General features: G+C 48.0%; 1 protein-coding gene across 4 annotated transcripts in view; it reads left to right on the top strand.

The window, feature by feature from the left end:
• Positions 1–19,687, top strand: part of SHROOM1 (shroom family member 1) — a 28,663-nt gene extending 8,976 nt beyond the window's left edge. Inside the window, exons 1-8 of one of the 4 annotated variants that reach the window (XM_010719239.4) lie at positions 210–375; positions 9,106–11,940; positions 12,537–12,607; positions 14,738–15,328; positions 16,001–16,151; positions 16,745–16,768; positions 17,362–17,634; positions 19,109–19,687. In XM_010719239.4, coding sequence (XP_010717541.2) covers positions 9,208–11,940; positions 12,537–12,607; positions 14,738–15,328; positions 16,001–16,151; positions 16,745–16,768; positions 17,362–17,634; positions 19,109–19,363 — 4,098 coding nt within the window. In that variant the 5' untranslated portion in view covers positions 210–375; positions 9,106–9,207 and the 3' untranslated portion in view covers positions 19,364–19,687. Of the gene's footprint in view, positions 1–209; positions 376–9,105; positions 11,941–12,536; positions 12,608–14,737; positions 15,329–16,000; positions 16,152–16,744; positions 16,769–17,361; positions 17,635–19,108 lie in introns of those variants that run through there. The other 3 variants (XM_085236531.1, XM_010719241.4, XM_085236532.1) reach the window with 3 other exon arrangements.
• The last annotated feature ends 1,463 nt before the right edge of the window (positions 19,688–21,150 follow it).

Below are 21,150 nucleotides of genomic sequence, written 5' to 3'. Positions count from 1 at the left end.
GGGGTGGGCGCCCGCCTGGCACAGCACAGAGCTGGTGATGGGTTGGGGTGGGCAGCTCTTGCCCTGCCGTGGCCTCGGCAGCATCTGCGTGGAATGTTTCGATTCAACCCACGTGGGAGCCACGGCCCAACGGCTCGGGCAGAAAACAGGCTGTTGTTAATAATTGACTGGTGAGATAATGAAATAGCTGCGCCTGCTGTTTGCTTTTCTTTCTTTTCCGCTGTGACTGTAAGCTCTGCACGATGGAATGTCGTAAACCAAAGGGCGATTTCTGCAGGTGAGGCAGTGGGGCTGTGTGTGGATGCGGCCACAGAGCCTGCAATGTGTGCGGAGCCGCCCACCAGCCCCGAGGTACCGCAGCACGTGGCCGTCCAGGTAAGGGACAGCAGAGCCACCTCTTGGGCGCTTTTGCAGCTGAACTCGTTAATTGCTCCTTAATTGATGGATGAATGCGGTGTTTGGGGAAGGAGAAGGGTTCTGCGAAACCCCACGGGCAGATCTTGGAGGGCTGCAGGGAGTGTGTTCGTGCTGTCTGCTCAGTGTCCTCAGGCTCTCAGCACAAGCAGATTTCTCTTCCCCTGCACAGTGACCATTTGTAGCACGTCCCAGAGCACCTGCAGGACACGGGGACGAGGACTTGAGCGTGGCTTTGTGCAGTCCATGTGATGTCACCTGGTTTGGGTGCTGTCAGATGTACCTGGCCGTGCCCTGGCAGCAGGTTCCCTCCAGCAGTGCTGTGCTGCCTGCCTGCGGCTCCCTGTAGTCGGGGTTGGAGCACTGCCTGTTGGCCGGGGCACGCCGAGCTGCTGGCTGCGTGCAGGGAAGGTGACTGTGGGCACACTGCATGCCCACACCCAGACACGAGCTCATGGGATCTGGCAGGAGGAAGAAGGGCAATGCTGGAAAATGGAATGTCAGTGTTGTGCTTTGTCTGGATCCTTTTCACCGAGTGCTAACTCTACCCTTGGTTGCTTCCAGAGCATCTGCTGCCAAAGTCCATCTGTTCCCATCCAAAGGCATTTTTTCTGCAGCAGTCAGCAGCAAAACAGATGAAGGAGCAGGAAGTGTCCTGGAAAACATTAAAACCACATTTTGCAATGTTTAACCTGGGTTTGGAGCAGCCTTAGGGATGCGTGATGATGTGATGCCTCCCACTTGCCAGGGCTTATCCTGTGCATGTCTGAGTAGGAAAGATGAGGCTTTTCTTGGCTAAACATGGAATGGAACATAATAACTGGATTTATACCAGGAGTAAAACCTCTCAGTGTAAGGGACAAGTTGTGGACAGTCTGATAAGCAGCTCCGGAGCCGTCAGTCCAACACAAGCATGGGGAGCACTGCTCAGCCCTGTGAAGTTCTGTTTCTTTGCTGAATAAAGTCTGTCTCTGTGTGAGGGAGAGGAGGGAGAAAGTGAGGCAGCTTTACCTAGAGAATTGTTACCATGGTACAAGTGTGCTTAACGATCCTCAGCTATGGGCAGTGCTCGGGTGATGGGGCTGCTGGTGAGATGCAAGGTGTGGGCACTTGGTTAGGGAACATGATGGGAAAGTTTCTGCAGAATGGATTAAATGCAGAAGGCCATACCTGAAGGGACTCCTACTGCCTTTGCTCTCAGAATGAGTTCTGTTTATGCTTTCCCTGATCCTTTCTCTCCATTGTTTCTTGACAGTTTTGTAGCATGTCTGAGAGCTGGTTATAGTGGCACACAAGCAGTTAATTGCTGCCTTTGATCCCAAGTAACTTGCAACCCACTATTTTACTTGTGCTGCTGTGTAGTTCCAGTTCGGTTTGAACTATCAGTAGTTTCTCATTGTTATGGAAAGTGGTGATAACAGCGTTTAGTGTGAGTAGGAATAAATATCTATGAGCCTTGCCCAAATGAAAGATGTGGGAAAATACCTGAATGCAACACTTGGCAAAGAAATGGGCCGGTCTAATATATTTCTTGTATATACTTGGAGTTTTTTCCAGTGGAATGCTCTGTTGCAACTGGATATTACATTGCTGCCTCCCTCGGCCCAGCAACAGGCACAGTCATGGATAAATGAGACTGAGAACAGGCGACTGCTGGAAAGGAATGGCTTCTGGTTCTTATGTCAAAATAAGCACTGCCCCTGGCCAGCATTGGGTCACTCTGGTAGAAGCAGAGCATCCACGCCTGCTCTCCTTACAGCTTTGTGGAAAACATAATTGCAGCACAGAGAAACTGAAGTTGCAGACTTTTTTGGTCTGGGCCTCATGGGTTGCAATGACAGAGCCATCCATTAAGCTTCTGGGGACAGAAGAAAGAATATGCCAGAAAACCATTGTTCTGAAGATGACTTCATGGCATTTCTTAGCTAGCCAACCCTCCCTGAAGTCTTGAGTGTGTGGGAGCTCTCCTGGAGCTCTCAGGGAAGTTTGGGGATGGCTGGCTCTGATCTGTGGGTGCTGTTGGTTTGGGCTGTCTGCTAAAATATGTGGGAACTGCTTACCCATCAAGGAGAAAGTCTTCCAGGTGTGTCCCCATGTATTTGAGATTCGTTGTCTCTTTGTACTCAGTCAAGTAGGGGCGGAAAATGTAGTTCTATGGCCCTAATTGTTTTAAACTTACTGGGAGGGTATGAGTGCAAGGGGAACAAGAGCTTTGCAATTGGTTTGAGTTGTCTTTTATGTTTTCTTGGATGTTAGATGATCTGGTCCATAGACGTGTAAAAATCTTCTCTCGGAAATTCTGAGGTCATCAGAGTTTCTGGTTTAGTGCTGTTGAATGTTTTGCCTTCTGTTCTTGGATAATACATTTTGGGTATTAAGTGAGCTTGATCAAGCTAAATAAAGAGGGAAAATTGTGGTGAAGGAAGAAGGGCTGGAATGGGAAATTCTGGAAAGATGTGTGTTTTGGGGATGAAGTAGTGATTTCTGACAAAAGCAGGTTTTGTGAAGTGCATTCAGAGTCAGAAAGGAAAAGAAGTGTTTGGTGTTCAGTAGATTAGGGAGTAAGGATGATGGAAGTCAGGATACATTTTTGAGGCTGAATGAGGAAAGTCAGTGAATTGAAGACAATGGAGAAGTATGTGGCGGGTGACTGCTTTGATTAAAAGGTCAGACTCTGTTGGGTGCTCAAAAAAGGTCTCTCACAGGGCTGTGGAGAATTGCCAAACCTGATCTTCCTCATTAAATCATTGCTCAGAGATCAAACCGTGGCTCTTGGGCCCAGAAACGTTTTATGTGGGCTGCAGTTTTCTGTCAGCTAAATTCAAGTGGGATTCACGTGGCGAATGTTCCTGTCCACAGTGATGGTGCCGGGAAAGGCTGTGCCAGCCCAGTGCTGCCATCACAGCTCGAGCAGAGGGTATCAAAATCCATTGTTTTCATCCCCTTCTGAATTACTCGGGATGTTTCTCATGGCTCCAGAAAGCCAAAAGTCTGTGTCTGTGGCTTTTACATGAAACACTCACATTTCTCAAACAGTGGTGACGTTTATTTCTGTGCACTTGAGAGGCATCAGCCACATCCAAATCCCATTTCAGCTCTGTCTCAACAATGCCCAACGCTTTGACTTTCTTTCCACTGGGTGTCTGTAAGGCAGCCTTGTTTGGTTTGGGTGCACGATCTCCCCAGCAGCCACCAGGCAGCAGCCTGTGTGATAATCCTGGGAATGGCACTAGGTGGGGAATGTGGTACTTTAGAAAACACCCATTAGCAGATGTGTTTTCCAGTTGCCTGCTGAGAATGTTGCAGGTGGTACCTTCATATGCTGCTCTCCTACAAGGCAAGTTTGAAACTTGAAGTTGAAAGTTCTGCATTGTAAAGTAGAGGGGCAAAAGAAAGGCAATGCATCTGTTTAGAAAAAAGGAAAGCTGGGAAAGGCTTGCAGGGCTGCTGGCACAAGGATGGTCGCACGGCCGTGCTTTTGTGGCTGTGCTGTCCTTCTCCTTCCCTCGCTCTTCTGACAGTCGTGTGAAAGTGGTGGAATCTGAAGACTGCAGACATCTGTCTGGAATTTCTGGATATTACACAGTCTGGTCAGAGGAACAGCTCCTGCTGGGACGTGATGTGTCTGGAAAGCAGAGATACAGTCAGTGGGAATGTGTGGGTCATCCACATCGTGTGCCCGTGGGTTTCTGTGCAGGAAGTGCTGTGGGAGCCCCCAGGAAGCTGCTGCACAGGGCTGCCCTTGGAGCCAGGAGCCATTAAATCTGGTGGCCCACAGAACAGCTGGATCAGATGCTGCAGACTGTGCAAGTGATTGGAATCTGAAGAATTTTGGCTAATATTTACACGAAGTGTTTACCCTTTGATAAGAAGCGGGTCATTCACAAACATGTACATGACATAACGCTGGGAGGCTGGTCACAGTGTTTGCTTTGCGTGCTTTGGAGAACAGTTGCATGTTGTAGTTTGATATGGATTAATCTGTATCAAAAGCTGTGGGTTTTCTTACCTTTGTTTCCACAGACCTGTTTGTTCAAAAGGGGCAGTTTTACGAAATAGGTCTGTGAAGCTTTGTGCAGGCCAACCTCACTGCAGTGTGTCACATTTATCTCCAGAATCCTTCGGATAGGAAATCCTCCTGGATTTCCCAAAATGTGGTGCAGGTATAATTTCTCATCCACTAACACTGATAGGTCAGTCCCAGATGAAGGCTTGAGCTCTGCTTGTGTTCATTATGTAAAGTAGTCATTCCTGCTTCTCTGATGGAAAGGTTGCCTTGGTAAACTGTAAACTTCAGTGGAAGTGGACAAGTGAGCAAGGGTCCGGCACGGCGGCATTCAGTGCCAGGATCTGCTCCTCAGGGCTTGCTGAGATTAATGGAGATTTGATACAGAAAATAGTTCTGCGTCAGATGCAGGGGGGTGGCACTGTGTAGGGGCGAGCACTGTGTGTACCTGTAAGTGAGTTACAGGTTAATTAGCAGCACCTGATGTGATCTAAATGAGGTCAAACAGGAACAGGCTGTAACTAGAAGAAAGCTTGCCCTGAAAGGAGCAGTAAGTTGCTAACTGACCGCAGCAGGTCACTGACTCTTCTCTGCACACAACACACGTGCTGGAGACACGGGGCTCTCACCTGTTCAGTGGTTGCAAGGCCCTCAGGGCTGTGCAACACAACTCCTTCCCCTGCTGCGATGGGATCCTGCTGGCAGCCTGCGTGCACCGTGGCCATCAGCAGGAGCACAGCCTTGCAGCATGCTCTGGGGCTGCCTTGGGTAAGCATTTGTCTGGAGGAGGAATCTCAGTGTACAGCACTTATGTCAAGCTGAGTAAATGGACAGCAACAACATGAACCTGCAGGCACGGCTGTGCCACTCCTGTTCTTTTTGTCTGCTACTGTCATGGCAGAAACAAATCTAAGACACTTTTATTGGAGCCTCGAGAGCTCCCAGCCTGGGGCACAGAGCACGTCTGCATCGTGTTCTGCTTTGGCCGCCTGCCTGCTGTGCAGCACTGGGCTCCTTGCTGTCCCTGCTGAGATCCTGCTGCTCATTTTCATGCTTTTGTTCACCGCATTACTTGGTCAAATGTATGCAGCACAGGCTGTACGTTTGTGTTTGCAAACTGCTTTGCACAGAGGGCTGTGCTCCGTGTGCAGTTCCCTGGGCAGAACTGGAGTAAATATAAGAAAGAAGTGAACAGAAGTGAAATAAACTTTTTTATTTTTGTTCAGAGTTTTTAGAAAGAATGCTTCTGTCTGGCCCTTAGAGTTGTTAGTGGGCTTAGTTCTTCCTTGGGCATCTGGAATGACGTACTGTTAACACACTCCCTTCACCTTGCAGTCTCCTTTGTTTGGATATTCTTTTAATTCAACTTTTTTTCTTTCTGCTTCTGGAGGTTTACAGTGAAAATACGGTGAGCTTGTCTGGACCCCACTGTGTTACAGATTTGCCAGGGCATTCTGAGAGCCAGAGGCAGCTCCATGAGGGTGTGCTACACCTACCAGCTGGGAGAACAGCAGCATCACTGGTTGTGTCAGTTGAGTTTTAAGAAAATTCTTGCTCTTGTGGAAGGAGAACAGCAGCTTTTATGTACTTATTTACACACTGAGGTCAATGATTTTCTGCGAGAGTTTAAGCAATGTCTTTCCAAACAGGATGACAAATGCAGCAATAGATTTTCTCTCTAGATGTGTTTCATTATCGTATTATTTAAATTTTAGTAGAGACTTCTGGAGAACAGCAGATACTTCAGCTCTTACTACTTTTCTGTTACTTTGAAGATGTGCAATTGTAAGCTTGCACTTAAAGGAAATCAGAGCCATGGCTAGAGTGGGACCAGAGGGCACTCCAGTGGAGAAAAAATCCTCCTGCTTATCTGGCACTTTGCTACCAGGAGGAAAGGCTGCAGGCAGCTTCATGAGGGAGCAGGAGAGACAGCAGCGAGGGAAGGAACGTCCCATGGTGTCCTACGAGCCTCCTGCAAACAGTGGGTCAGTGGTTGCTGCTGCTTTTTGCAGCTCAGATGGTCCTACCTTCGCCTGAGCTGAAGTTGTACATTTCCTGTTATTTATGGTGCCATATAAGCTTGAGACATAAATTGGTTTTGTTGCTGATTTCACTGTAAATGACAAACAGGGGTAGCCTGAAATAATGGGGAGAAAGAGATCTTGGGAAACACTGGCATAGGAAACCACAAGAGCTCTTTCACTGATGTACATAAAACCAAAGCACGGCTGTTGTTTAAATTCTACACATAGCTGTGGAAAGTGAGTGCCAAATTCACGTTGTAAATCAGGGTAGCACCACTGACTTCCATGGAACTGTGCCAGCACGTCCCAGACAAAGACTTGGCTCACTCTGTTAGCAGTGGTAGGGATGTAAAAGAGCTGCCTGGAGAAGTTCCACTGGAACACAGTTTTGATTAGAAAATGAAGATCAGAATGATGGAGGAAACTGCCTCATGGTTCTCTTGTGGTTCCCACAGGGCTTCATCCTCTGTGTGCTGGAGCTCACAGAACTGCATGGGAGCACATGGCTGAGGATGGTGCTGTTCTGAGGGCTCTGCGGGTGATGTGGGCAACCCCAGGGTAACAGCACAGGCGGTGCAGTCTGACTGCGTTCTGTGCCAGCACCACCACTCTCTCATCTGCTTTTCTCCTTCTGTGGCTTCAGGAAACCTACACTTTTTGTTTCACCAGATTTCTAAGGCTTTTATTTCTTGAAATTCTTCAATGTGTTGTGATGAAAAGGATGGGAAACTTCAGCAGCAGCTATTGATGTTTGTTGTGTGACCCCTTTCTCAAGGAGAGACCGATACCTTTCACAGCTGCGTGTCAGATGATGTTAGAAGAGGGAGAGGGAACCTCACTGATGTCCTCGGATCAATTTCTGACTGAAATTTCTGGAAGAACGCAGCAGAAATTCCAACTTTGTGGCATTACGCTCCTTTCATTTCTCAGAAATGCGTTAATTTATTTGCTGTGCCCCACAAGTCCAAGTTCTCTTTATAGATTAACTGGTGTATTTTGGCTTCCATCCATCTCTTCCTTTGGCGGAAGATGAACGATACCATGACTGTCTTTGAAACGGGGCAGGAATGTGGTGGTTTTTGATTAAACAGCAGCATCAGCCCTGGGATCTGTCTGTCCGCCAGCCCTGCGAGGCCCCCTGCTCTGTGTGCTGTCAGGAACAGAGGATGGAAATCTGAGTCCAACCTCTGTGGTGAGGACAGACGTGCAGAACCGCGATAGGATCTGGAAACCATTTGCCTTTCTCCAGGAGGAGCATCGCAATGGAGGAGCTCATTTCTGAAGGCTCTTGGAGCTATTTATTTGTTTGCCTTCTTTTAATAACTAATAGACCCTTAGAGCTGACCTAAATGGGAGTTCCTAAAAGCGGCCACTGCCTGTGGCCTGTCAGGCTCACCGGGTTGGGTTTCCGTTGGGATCTGTACCACCTCTGTGCACATCAGAGGGCTGTGAAGCTGCAGAAGCAGCCGGGGGGTGACGCACAGCATGGCCACCTCCTGCAGCCTGCTGGTGCCCCTGACGTGGCTGCCTGCAGAGATCCCATTTCTCAGAGTAAACCCGTGTGTGTTGTGTAAGACTCAGAGTAAATGTCAAGTGCTGCTAATGAACATGGGCTGCTTTCTCGACTCCACAAGAGTTCTGTATTTGTTGCATGTGAACTTTATTCTGGTGCCTCTGGAATGTTGGCAGGGCAGTTCCTAACATCAGGCATAAAAGCATTTGCCTGTTGTTTGAAATCTGTGACTTATCACTGACCACAGAACCCCTCTCCCAGGTACCACTGGTCTCCTCAAGGCATTTGCTGTAAGGCTCTGGGAAGGGTCTTGCAGGATAGGTATTTTTAAGCATGGATTGACATGGCATGGAAGTTCACTTCCATCATTTACATCCTGCTCGTTTGGTTCTCGCTCTCCTGGGAAACAATGGAAGGCTTAGAGGAGCGGGACTCTGGGGGGGCTAATAGGGCTGATTGTAATCATGATTTCTTCCCATTTGATCATTCTGCTGGGCTAATCTCTGCGCTACTTGCTCAGTGCAGCTGTCCACGTGTTCTGTATGAGAGCTTCTGAACAGAAATACTGAACAGAGGTGCTGGCAGGGTCAGGTGCACTCTGCGTGTTGTAATTGCAGCATTGTGTTTGCAAAACCTTCTGCTGTTCAGAGGAGGGCTGCGTTGATCCAACTGAGAGCTGGGCGCCAACGCATGGCTGTGAGCATCTCCCAAAGCACAGCTCTGCATCCCTGGGGATTTCATGGAGCCCCGTCTGTGCTCTGTTTGGGTACCTCTGGGATCAGGGAGCATCTGAGCTGGAATTTCAACCTCTCAGATTTATTTTTATGTAGACTCAGAATCAGGATCTGATTTTGTCCCTTGGTATTTGCAGTCATAATGAGAAGGTGTCTCCTAGTTGTATGTAGCCTTACATTTAGTGAAGATTTAGAGAACTCTTGTTATTAAAAACTTAGTTGTTGTGTTTGCAGTAAAGGAATTGATGGTTTCAAATCCCTGTACCTACTGAAGCTATGTAGCTTCTCTGAATATTGTTTTCTAGTTCTCATTTTCAACAGGTGTGTGATGCTCACTGCCTGCTCTCCCTGAGTGCCCCCACCATCCTCCTACCCACTCTTTCACCATTTTTTTTTTTCTCCTCTCCATATTAGGACACTCTTAATATTGTTGAATGCGGCTGCAGTGCAAAATGGGCTTTTCCAACAACGTGGATGTGGATATGTAATTGAACAGCTTCCTGGAAAGTCTTCCCCATGGCTGTATCTGAGAACGAGACAGAGAGATGGCCTCGCAGGCACGGCGGCGGAATAGGAGCACTGATGGAGCCCACAGCTGCTGCTGACAGCAGCCATCTGTCCCCAGTGCCATCCCTTGGCAGCACAGACCACGTCCTGCACCTCCCTGGGCGAGCGGACTCTGCATACAGCTCTTTCTCAGGGGGTTCAAATGTTCCAGAGTATCACACCCCATCGTGTTATGATGCACACTGCTGTTCAGCTTCAGAGCAGGTACCGTACATGGACTCGGAATATGTAAGAGGCATTTATAACCTCAGTGCAGCAAGCTCTGCTCTCAGATGCCTGCAGCCATGCCAGGCACCAGCCCAGGGCATCCCTGCTTCCTCTCACAGCCCTGCTCTTGCTGAGTGCAGCAGTGGCACTCCTTCCCATGAGATGCTGGACCAGGGACTGCTGCCTCCGGCTGCACCTCCGCCCTCTCCTCCCATGCGACTCGACAGCTACAGAGTCACCAGACACCTGGAAAGCACAAAGGGGAGAGGGAGGCGAAACTCTGGAGGTCTCAGTGAGTGCAGTGTGCAGCAGTCAGCTCCTTGCACGGACAGCCAGCCGGTGAGTGTATTGCATGGCCAAATAGGGGCTGGAAGCAGTGAGCCAGCTATGATGGCAGCTAGGAGAAGGGCTCTGGAAAATAAGGGTCCTTCTGGTTCTGCAGATGGAGTATCTATATCAAAACTTCAGGGGTTAAGGACAGAAGAAAATGGGGAGTGGAGCCCATCCCAAAAGCCTGCGAGGAGAAGTAATCCCCACGTTTACAGCAGGCCATCTTCCTTCATTTTTCAAGAATATCTGAAGACTGACTCCATGGCTAACATCCCTAAAATTCTGTCTGCTTATGGTTCAGCTCACATGCACAGTGTTTCAGAAGAGGTGAAGCCCAGGCCCTACACATCTGCACACAGCAGCCCTGGTGCTGCTGGTGATGCAGGAGGGGATGAGCTGTGCCCATGCAGTGCACACCGGGCAGTGCTCGGGGATGCAGAGGTGCAAAGCCGATGGAAGGGATCCCTGCTAGGTGCTCAGTGCCCGCTCCGTGCTGAGCTGCCTCTGAACGTGGGTCAGGAGGTGTTTGAGGACATTTGTGACTTGAAATGTATGGAGAATGCTCTCCTTATAAAAAATGCATCCAGGAAGTCCAGCAGCTGTACAGATAAAAATGGGTGCTATGACTACAAAGGAGAAATTGGGAATGTTGTTAGGGAGCCGCTTCTGAATCCACAAGGCAAAATGCAGAAATCGCTGCTGTCCTGCAGCTGTGATGCTGCAGAATTGGAGCAGCCTCCCCCTGGGAAGTTGGATCATGGCAATAAGCAATGCTGTGATAATACTGAGCAAATGGCTTGTCTTAGATCAAAGGAAGATTCCTCATCACAACCTTTAAATGAAGGTTGTGCCAATAGCAGCGGTCCTGGCCTTAACATGCAGCTAGAGCAAGAGCAACCTCCTGTTCCTTATCAGAAATGTCAGCCTGGACTTCAGCAAGAGCTCTTAAGGCAGACACTGTATGATCCTGCTGGTGAGCAAATAACCAGGCAGACAACTCCGATGCTTTATTACCTGTCTGGGGGAAGGGCTGCCAACACCACACACCACACTAAGCTCACGCAATGTCCAGAGGGTGTGAGGAGCTCACCAAAGGGATTTGCAACAAGCAGCCACACTGCCTCAGCGTGGAGCACAGAGATGCAGAGGGAAAGCAGTCAGCCCCGAAAGGCTGAGCATCGCCAGCACTGTGCCAACGGGGATCCCCTGAACGAGGCTGAAGACATCGCTCTCGGGAGTCCTGCTTCATCCATGGAGGAGAGTTCTAAGAATGACTACAGAGAGAAACTTAAAGTGGCTCAGAAAAAGGTTCTGAGAGAAACTTCCTTTAAAAGAAAAGACTTACAAATGAGTTTGCCTGTTAGACTGAGACAAAAGCCCTCCAAAAGGCCTTCAATTGAGCACCTTAGATCTTTCTCATTGTCCAATGCAAACGAGGATTCCAAACCTGCTCCTTGTTCTGCTTCTCACCTAGAATCCTTGGAAGGTTTCAATAAGGACACAGAAATTAAGAGGCCACAAGCAGGTCGATTAGGGGGAAGGAAAAGGTTGACAAAAGAGGAAAAGAAACTGTGTTATTCTGAACCTGAGAAACTCAATCAGCTGGCAGACAAGGAAGTCCAGGGGAACAGAGGCAGCGATGAGAGCACCGAGCAGGATATGGCCACAGCCAGGAGAAGGACTTCAGAGAGCAGAGGGAGGGCACTTTCCAGTTCGAGCATCTCCAGGACGGAGCTGAAGCAAATCCAGCACACTGCACTGATGGAGTACATGGAACGGAAGATCAGTCAGAGACCAGGCAGCACGCAGCACATCCCGCAGCATAAACCACCCTTGCAGATGGGGCCTTCGCATCCTAAATGGCCTCCTGGCAGGAGCTCCAACCTCGGTGAGAGCAGAAAGACGTCAAGCAATGAGGCTTCCTGCCAGGTGTTCTCTGAAGAAGCAGCACCAGATGTTTTCCCTCCTCCTTCACCTGTTCCCCCACCAAACACAGATGTTGGATGCGGGACGGTACCAGCAAAGCCCAGCCTGCATCCTGCTGCACCGGATTGCAGCTGCAGCACCGAGTGTGTGTCTGTGCAGAGCATCCCTCTGTCGGGTGCTGCTGCCCAGGGGAGGGAAGTGGAGCATCCTTCCATGCAGGTGAGCAGTGTTGGGATGGCGGGGTGCAGCCTTCTGCTGTGGAGGGAGCAGCTGGACTGGTCGCTAAGAGATCAGTGTGTGGCTTCTGGCAGGGGGTGGAAGAAGTTGGGGTGAAGGCGTGTTTGCTTAATCTATAGGAAATGCTACATTGCTGCTTGAAAGCAAAGCCTATGCTCTGCTTTTGCAGCGTGCAGAAGTAATTGGGGGGGGGAGAGGGGTTGAAGAGAAGTGCTGACAATTTTAATGTATTATGTATTTATGGTTAACAGTAACAATGGTATTCTCAAAAATATTTTGTAAGGACGTATTGCAGACAAACAAGGTGTCCTTTAACGCAAAGAGCTGCAACATGAGTGCATAAAGATAGAAACTTTCTGTACAGAAGTATGCTTGGTCCGGGCAGAAGCACCTGCACAATTAGTGCACAGCTATTGCAAAGGGGGGGAGGTGATAGGGGGTGGAGGAAAAGCTTCTGTCCAAAGCTAGTCCTTTGGGAAATTCCCAAACAACTGGAATCCAAGTGAAGGACCTGTCCATTGCTAATGCATCTGCATGGTCTGAGTGCTGCCTGTACCGTGTGCTGCTCTCATTTCCAGGCTGCAGACAGATGTGCCAGCTGTGCGGTGCCACCAGCCCAGCCTTGTGAAAACCACCTCAGCACCCCCAGGTAAGGCTGCAGGAGCACCGCTGTGCGGCACATGGCTGTCATCTTCTGCCTGGAGAGGGACACAAAACCCCGACCTGAGCTCATGGGGGGGAGAGCTCACACACAAGCACAAGACCTCCCGGAGTCCCTCCCACACCCAGAGCCCCTCCGGCCTCATCACTGCTCTGTTTTGGGGTAGCCCATCTTCTGGGGATGTGTTTATCTGTTCTCTGCTCCCAAATGTAGCAGAGCTCACGTTCAAGCAGTGATAGCTTAGCACTGGGTGTGACTGCCTGCTTCCATCTTCCTTTCTTAGCATCCTTTGTTGGCCATACAGGAATATTTGTGTACTATGCTTTAAAAACAACAACAACAAAAAAAAAAAAAAAAAAACCAAAACCTGTTTTCATTCTGGGGTGACCTTTAACATCATTTCTCCTCAGTGGAGAAGCGTGTCGGTGCTGTGTTCCTCCTGAGCTGCTCCTCTGGAAGCACAGCTCCCTCGTGTGACAATTGGAGACGGCCGCAGCAGCGCTGAGCAGTGCGGGCTGCAGTGCTGCAGGGTGGGGGTGTGTGCATATGTGTACGTGTGCATGTGCATATATATGTGTGTGTGTGTGTGTGTATGTGCGTGTGTGTGTGTGCATAAGTGTATGCATGTGCATATATATATATGTGTGTGTTGTGTGTTTGTGCATGTGTGTGTGTGCATATGTGTATGCATGTGCATATATGTGTGTGTGTGTGTGTGTGCCTCCTGGGTGACAGCGGAGCCTTGGGGCTCTGCTTTCTCCAAGAAAAAAAGAGATACCGTGCTGTTTACAAATAGCTAGCTAGAAGCAAGGTGTGATAAGTCTTGGTATCCATTTTGCTTACTTTAGCAGCAGGGATGAAAAGAACCTGAGCTTTGTCTCGACACAGAAATGAAGCTGATGTCTGTATAATAACCTCTATAAATAGGATTTCTGCTGTTTCAGTCACTTGAGCAGCTCCTGGAGGTCTGCTCCTCTTGGCAAAAGCCATTCACATCTTCCTGAGATTTGGAGTTTTGCTTAAACATTCCCTTTTAGCTCGGGAGCTCAGTGAGTTTCACTTGGGGTTTAAGACAGAGCAGTGGAAGGGCAGAAAATGTTTGATCAGAGTTCTGTAACACATGCTGAGTAACAGAGATGGAAAGCCAGTGACTGGTTTGACTAGTAACTAATTTAGATTATTATCTTTGGGAAAGAACTTGAAATATGTATTCTCACTGCAGCACTTGTATCTTATTTGTTCTCTTGGTTTTCCTCCCAAGAAAGTGCTATTGAGCTGTGGTGGGAAATGCAGAGCATACAGGTCGTGTTTGTGCTGTTAATTACTGCAGAGGTTGTTCCATGTAAGACCTGCAGGGAGAGTGGCTTTGGTCACTGTGTGCACCTCTCCCCAAGGCACGCCACCATCCCTATCCCTAGCTGGGAAGTCCCTCCACTGGTCCAGTCTCTGTCAGGGAAGGAAAATGCTTACATTTGGTTGGCTTTGGGAAGGCCGATGCCATCTGTTGCACCAGGGTTAGCAGCGGGGGGGAAAGGACAGATTTTTCTCTCGGCTGTGTTGACTTTGTGACCTTAGTTTAGGTTGACAAGCACTGAGGTGAACTCTGTGCTCATTCTGTGGGCCAAAACTTCTGCTTTGTGCCTACAACTTTGAAGTTTGTAGGTCAAGTCAAATCAGGGCTTAAAAAAAAAGCCCCTTTCATTGAATCCCTCTGCTTTTCCTTTCTTCTCTGCCCTCACAATCACTGTATTTTATTTTAAAAAATGCTAGTGGGTAAAGAAAGTTTTGTTCCTTCAGTCATGTCAGCACACTGCTATTCACATGCATGGCTGGGCTGCACTGCTCGTTTTCATGTGGGTGGGTATGCATGAACACCATTTCAGAGGGTGGACTGCACAACTATTCAGTCACCTTGAGTTCAGTGGGGCCTCTGTGCTCACAGATTTGGTCCTGCATATATTTTACAAGTACCTGTTCCTGCTTACTGTACCTTCATGAACATAACTGCTTATGGTGGCCTTTCCCTTCGGTTACCTTCAGCTGCTTAGCAGTACAAGAAAGTGTCTGCTATAGAGGAATAGTCTCCAATAAAGGGAACATCTGTCTTTATTCTTACAGTTCCCATGATCCCAGGGAAGACGGATGCCAGAACCAGGAACATCGAGACAGAGTTGCTGAAAGCTCTCTGTGTCAGCACAGTGAGGAGCTAGCTGCCAGCAGCTCTATCCCCAGCCCAAGAAATGGAGGCAGGGAAGATGCTCAAGTAGAAAAGAAAAGCAGAAGTGGATCTCAGACTGGCAGTGCTTTAACGACGTGCCCAGAGCTGCAGCTAAAGGCAAGCAGTGCTGTGGCTGCTGAGGGGAATGTGGCAAGTTGCCTTGTGCTGCCAGCTCAGCCTCAGCAAGGAGATGGAGGTGCAGCCCCAGGTCAGGGTGTAAAGGAAGCAGCTGCACACAACAGCCGAGGTGGTGATCTGCAGGAGGGGGAGACGGACCTGCCCCAAAGGAGGCTGTGGTCTCCTGAGGACCGGCATTACGAGGAGCTTGCGATGGATCTCATTGCCAAAGACAGCTCTCTGGTTGATGTCCTCATGCCTTATCCCGTTAGAAAAACTGCTCTGGACTTGATGGAGGGTCTTTTCCCTGTTAACATTTCCGTGTTGGAAATGCACAGAAGGAAGGCAGATCTGCGACGTGCACGGGAGAATGAGTAAGTAGACAAAACCCATTAACTACTGTATTAAGACAGGATAACATGTGAATGTTATACGTGCACCAGCTCTGAGAAGATGTGTTTTTCAAATGTTTGTTTCATTAGCAAAATGTTATAGTTTTCTGGTTTACCTGTCCAAAAATATCTGAGGCTGAGGGTGCATGAGGGAAGAAAGCTAGAATAGGGCACGCTGTGACAGCTGCATGCAAACAAAGGTGCTGTGTGCATTGAAAGCATGAGAAATAAGTAAGCTGTGCACTGGGGAATGAGCATCTGAGGTACCTCAAATTTAGCCCCTTCTGCCAGGGGGAGTTTGGTGCTGCTCAGCTGAGCTGAATGGTTTCTACATGCTGACAGCTTTTGCAGATCAAAGCTTCTGAGTGTGCTGCATGAGATGGGCTGTGCAGGGACAGGAGGTGCCCTGCTGGCTGTGCTGCAGCACTGAGTGCATGGCTGAGCTGCCTGCGCTGCAGTGAGCAGATTGAGACCTGTCTGAAAGGGACTGACAATTCTTGTCTGCCAAAACACTCCACAGCCTTTAAAATACTAAAATGTCCCTGCTGTGAGATGAGAGAAAAGTGATCCTGAAGTAGAGAGACCTAAAAACAAGAACGCAGCGTTTGTGTGCAGTACTCAGTGTTTGTCACAGGTTATTTTCTGTTTGAACAGCAGGAAAAGCAGTGGAGATGTGACAGAAGAATGTCCTGAATCTGAACTCACCCTCGAGCAAAGGAGTGAAGATCCCACTGGGAAGGGAAACCATGCACTGGGCAGGAGTGGAGATGACACGAAGGACCTAGATGACATCACGTGTAAAAAGGTAGATGACCATCAAATGAACTGTTGCTTCTTCACCACGACACAAACTTATTTGCATCACATCTATTATTGTGGATGCTTTTATTCATAGCTTTTATCCCAGTGATTATGTTTGGTAGATAACTTTGAGTCAGTCCTTTTTCCCAGTAGCTAATGTTCTAGGAATAGGCAAGGTGATCACAAATGGTGGTATTTAAATTCTGCCTGATTTCATTTCGGTCTCTCCCTCCACGTGTTGACCTTCAGCAGGCCATGGGAGCAGTGTGTGCAGCACACCCATGGATTGCTTGGGATTGTTTGATTGTTTGCTTCCTTGTTCCTGCACAGCTCCTGGCTTGTGAGCTAACATTCTAAAGTGGTCTCCGTATCTGTAAAATTCATTACAATTGGCAGCCTAAATAATAAACAATAAATAATAAATGTTTTTAACACGGTGAGAACTGGCAGCGTTTTACACTAGTGGCCTATTAATTTCCATATGTGCAGGGAATAGAGGTGGGCATGGCTGGATGCCAGTTCTGCTGATAGGGGTATGGCATCTTAGAAGGGTAACACACAGCTTTGAGGAATTACACTTTTTTTTTTTTCCTGAAGAAACTTGGCTGTACTCCGTCTCAGGTAATTACAGTCTGCCCTCTTGAAATTCCTCCTGTGGGCATAGGGATATTTTCTGCTGCCTGCTGTTGATCTGCTGCTGCTGCTCTTTATGGTGCCATCGGCCTATTTCTACACAAGCTGAGGCAGTTCTTATCCCTCTCTGATCTGGGAGCCTTTTTCTATATCAACACTTCGGTATTCAACAGCCTCCTGCACCTGCTCTGCCACCAGGCCCTTGGGCTGAATGGAATCACCTGCACAACTGCCTTTCTCTGTGAAATGAAATTCCAGTCTGTTCTCGTGCAGCAGAGTAATAGAGCCGTGGCTTCACTCTCATGTATCTGAGCGTAACATGTTTAAATCTTTGTAGTAGTTCACTGCAGACTCTGGTTGGGAGCTCTCTGAGTGAGGAGTTATGCCACCAATTGAGGCGATGATCAGTTGTTTGCTTTTCAGAGTTTGAGAATTAAGTATACCATGGATAATCTTCCTTTTCTTCTTTCCCAGAGCTTGAAATTATTTTAAGTGTGGCAAAGATGACGTGAGGAGAATCCATCCTTTGTAAGGATTATCTTCAGCAGTCCATTTTTTCTATGCTTTTTTTCCCTTTGCAGCTGGAGCTCATCTCCAGCCTTAGGGCCAAATTGCGGGTGCTGGCAGAGGACAGGGAGCTCGTCCTTGCTGAGGCCAAGGAGTGTGCAGAGCGTGGTGAGGAGCTGGAGGCTGCCGTGCGTGCTGCCTGCAAGCCCAATGAGTTTGAGCGCTACCTGATGTTCATCGGCGACCTGGAGAAGGTGGTGAGCCTGCTGCTCTGCTTGTCCAGCCGCCTGGCCCGCGTCCAGAACGCCATGAGGAAGATCGATGGCAGCACAGATGCTGAGGAGAAGGTGAGTGTTGGGAGTGCTTAATTAGTTCTGTCCACATCTCTCCCATGGGGCTGCACTCGCCTCGCTTCCCACAAGCCCTGCATGCTGGGGAGCTGCACGCCGGGGCTGAGCTGCGGGGGACATCCAGCCCAGGGCTGCTCCCCAAGGTCAGATCACAACCTGTGCGTCTGGGGTGGGCTTCTGCTCACTGGTAATTGCTGCTTTAGAGAGCTTATCTCACTTAATGAGCTTGTCTTATAGGGAGCAGGAGGAGGAAGTGGTTGTACCTTCAGATAAAGTTCCCTATAGTTTAACTTGACCAGCAGGTTCTAGTGGAAAACTGGGAATTGTCTCATGCTACCAGAAAATCTTAAGTCTGAAATACACTTTTTTTTCTAGAAAAGACAAGTTTAGCCTAGGGACAAGGATTTCCTGCTGTCCTTACTGCTTCTAGGCATGCATTTATCAAAATATAATCAAATATCAAAATAACACCTGCTGCTGCTATTTCTTATTAGGAAACAAGAAAGCATGGCATTACTGCTGGGGTTTTCTGGAGCTGTGCTGCTGCTGACCTTTACTGTGTACTCTAGAGGTTTGCTGTTATTTAGATTTAGATGAGGAGAAGCAGGATCTACCTGTTCTAAGATGTCCATCAAGTTAACATGAATAATTCTGGGCAGCATTTCACACCAAACAGCCTTCGTGTTTTGTGGCTGGTGCCAAGCTGGTTTCTTTAGTGCTACATCTGTATTCTTCATAGCAAATGCATTAAAGTCATTAATTGGAGACTTGGAATAATATTCTCTATAAAGACTTGATCATGTGCAATATTTTCACAAGTATCTCTCAGTCACTACAATTGCCCCAACAGCCTTGAATTCCAGCTGCTGTGCTTGGGATGCAGGTGCTGACGGTTGCTCTGTGCTGTACTTATGGACGTAGTCCTGAAACTGGGGATTTTCCAGCAGTGCCATCCCTGTGCCAATTATTGCAGCTGAAGGAAAATTGGTTAAAATGTGGAGGGTATTAAAATCCCATAGAACAGACGAGGCTTGATTCTTGTGTATTTGATGAGATTTACTGTTTGCATCAGAGTTACTTTCTTACCTATGCGTTTTAAGTCACAGTATATTTTTCACTTGACAGTGGCACTCTGGCCACGTGCATCTCAGAAAATACAGAGATGCATGCCTTAAAGAGCTTCTAATTGAAACTATATACTCAATACTCAAAATTATGAGAATATGAAGTGCATTGAGTTTTCTCCTGAGGGCTCTGTGGAAGTAGTGAGCCTTGATGGGATTTACTGGGTGTCTTTACCTTACAAGCCACAAGAGTGAGTCATTTAATCTAGAAAAAACTCATGTGGAACACAAAGCCCACAAGAGGAAGCAATTAAACTAAATCGACCATGGGTTCCAAATGGAGATCTGCAGTCTGCCAGGAATTATGAGGTTTCATAGTGTGCTGCTTTGTTTTTTCATCCTATTAGCAATCGCTGAATGAACGGCACAAGCTCTTGTCTAGACAACGGGAGGATGCAAAGGACCTGAAAGAAAACCTGGATCGTAGGGAGCGGGTGGTGGCTGGGATCCTTGCCAAATACCTGACCGAGCAGCAGCTCCAGGCCTACAGGCACTTTGTGCAACTGAAGACCTCTTTGTTGATTGAACAGAAGGACCTCGAAGAACAGATCAAATTTTTCGAGGAACAATTAGAAAATCTAGAGAAAAGCATCCCTCTCTAATAACAGCGGGCTGTCCATTTTTATGTGCGATAATTTGTGATGTTTTCCTGGGAATCCATGGGCGCTCACTGCACTGAGTTTGAACTCTTGCAGTCCTGTTAGTGCCACAGTATTGACGGGTGCTTAGATGCTCTAGGCACAACTGGATGTGCTTTCCCCTTGGATAAGCCAGGTGACAAAATCCTGTGGTGTAGCAGACTGCACTTTGGGAATGGCTGCTGGGACATCTTGCTCCCATTAATCTGGCGTGTATTTCCCCTTCTTGTTGTCTGTCCATCTGTTTGCAGATTGACATAATCTCAATAAAAGAACGGCATAAATATTTTCCTTTTGTGGGTGGGTTGAGTATTCAAAATGAAAACTGATGTGGGTGTTTGGATTTGGAGATTGAACGAAGCCATAGGGATTACTATGGATCATTTCAGTGAAACTCTTGCACTCATTTCTGCTGTTTACATGTATATACAACAGAATAGAAATACACTGCAGTGGAAGAGTGCAATTATTTTCTTTCTCAGCAGTTGCCACCTGCACATCTCCTGGCTCTGCGTGATCCAGGTGAGTGTTAATCGGATTGAACCAGCTGAAACGGCACTTCTCTCAATGATAACCTCTGAACTCATTCCTGCATACCGTATTTGCGAAGTCCTCACGGTGCTTCTGAAGTGCTTATTTTTCACACAGCACCTTCTGGGACTGATTTTTAAGTGGTTTCCAGTTGTCAGCATGCACAAGAAGTGCAGAATGTGGGTAAAAAGCTCTGCTGTGGGAAAAGGTACGTGGAGAAAGTGGAGGAAATAATTCAATCCATGAGCTTTTATACGAATCCCTTGGCAAAAATCTTTCAAACTGATGTTGTGTGCTGAGCCAAACCAGTGATATTTATAATATGGATGACTGTTTTTCTTTAAGTATTCAACGATAGGAATATTCAGGCTGGGCTGTGTGCCTAGATCATGAATCAGGTAGCTGCGTATCAAACTGGGGATTATGCCCCTGGCAAAACAGATTTCCATTGCTCCATGGTGCTGGGCATTACCCGGAGAGCTTTCACTGTGTGTGTGTGTGCTGACTGCTCTCCTGCTGCCTGTGGGCATCCGCATCCTCTGGGCTTGCACAAAGCTTTAAATATCTTACAACCACCCAGAATGGGGCATCGACCTGAGCATGAATTAATGGTTTTAGTTTTACATCAGATCACATTTTCCATTTGAGCTTACCCACTGGGCAGCATGAGCTCAAGAAGTAACACTGCCCAGGAGGGTGGCCATCGTCTGTGTTGTGTACAAGCAAAGCTCCCTGAAGATAACATGGCAGCCCTCCCTCCTGCAGAAGGAGGGAACCCAGAGTGGCTCCGTGCGCTGCACCTGCCCACAGCTCACCTGGGAGCAGCACTGCAGGCAGTGCAGGTTGCAGCTGCTGTGTCTTCACCGTCAGTGAGAGCAGCGTTAGGTGCTTCCCCAGCTCTGACAAGTGTTTGTTCTGTGGCTGTGGGCCCTCAGTTTGCATATTTATGCAGGAGTGTCAGTAGCCCTGCTCGTGTTTCCAGAGAAACAGCTGGCGTGGTGTGCCCTGCAGAAGGCTGGGAAGGGCTCACCTCAGAAGTCTGTTCTGTGATGTGTACCAAGTATCAGTAAATGTCTTTGTAATGATGTGTGCAGGTGGATGGTGTGTACAGCAAAGAGAAGCTTTGTGGATATTAACACTTAGTTCCATTGATCTGAACAAAACAGATTGTGTTTAATGTCAAATTCACCATTTTGCTGGGCACTGGACTCCAGCGTGCA

The sequence above is a fragment of the Meleagris gallopavo genome, chromosome 15 (genome assembly GCF_905368555.1).
Source record: "Meleagris gallopavo chromosome 15, MGAL_WU_HG_1.1, whole genome shotgun sequence".
Classification (NCBI taxonomy): domain Eukaryota; kingdom Metazoa; phylum Chordata; class Aves; order Galliformes; family Phasianidae; genus Meleagris; species Meleagris gallopavo.
This window is presented reverse-complemented; position numbering and strand designations above follow the sequence as displayed.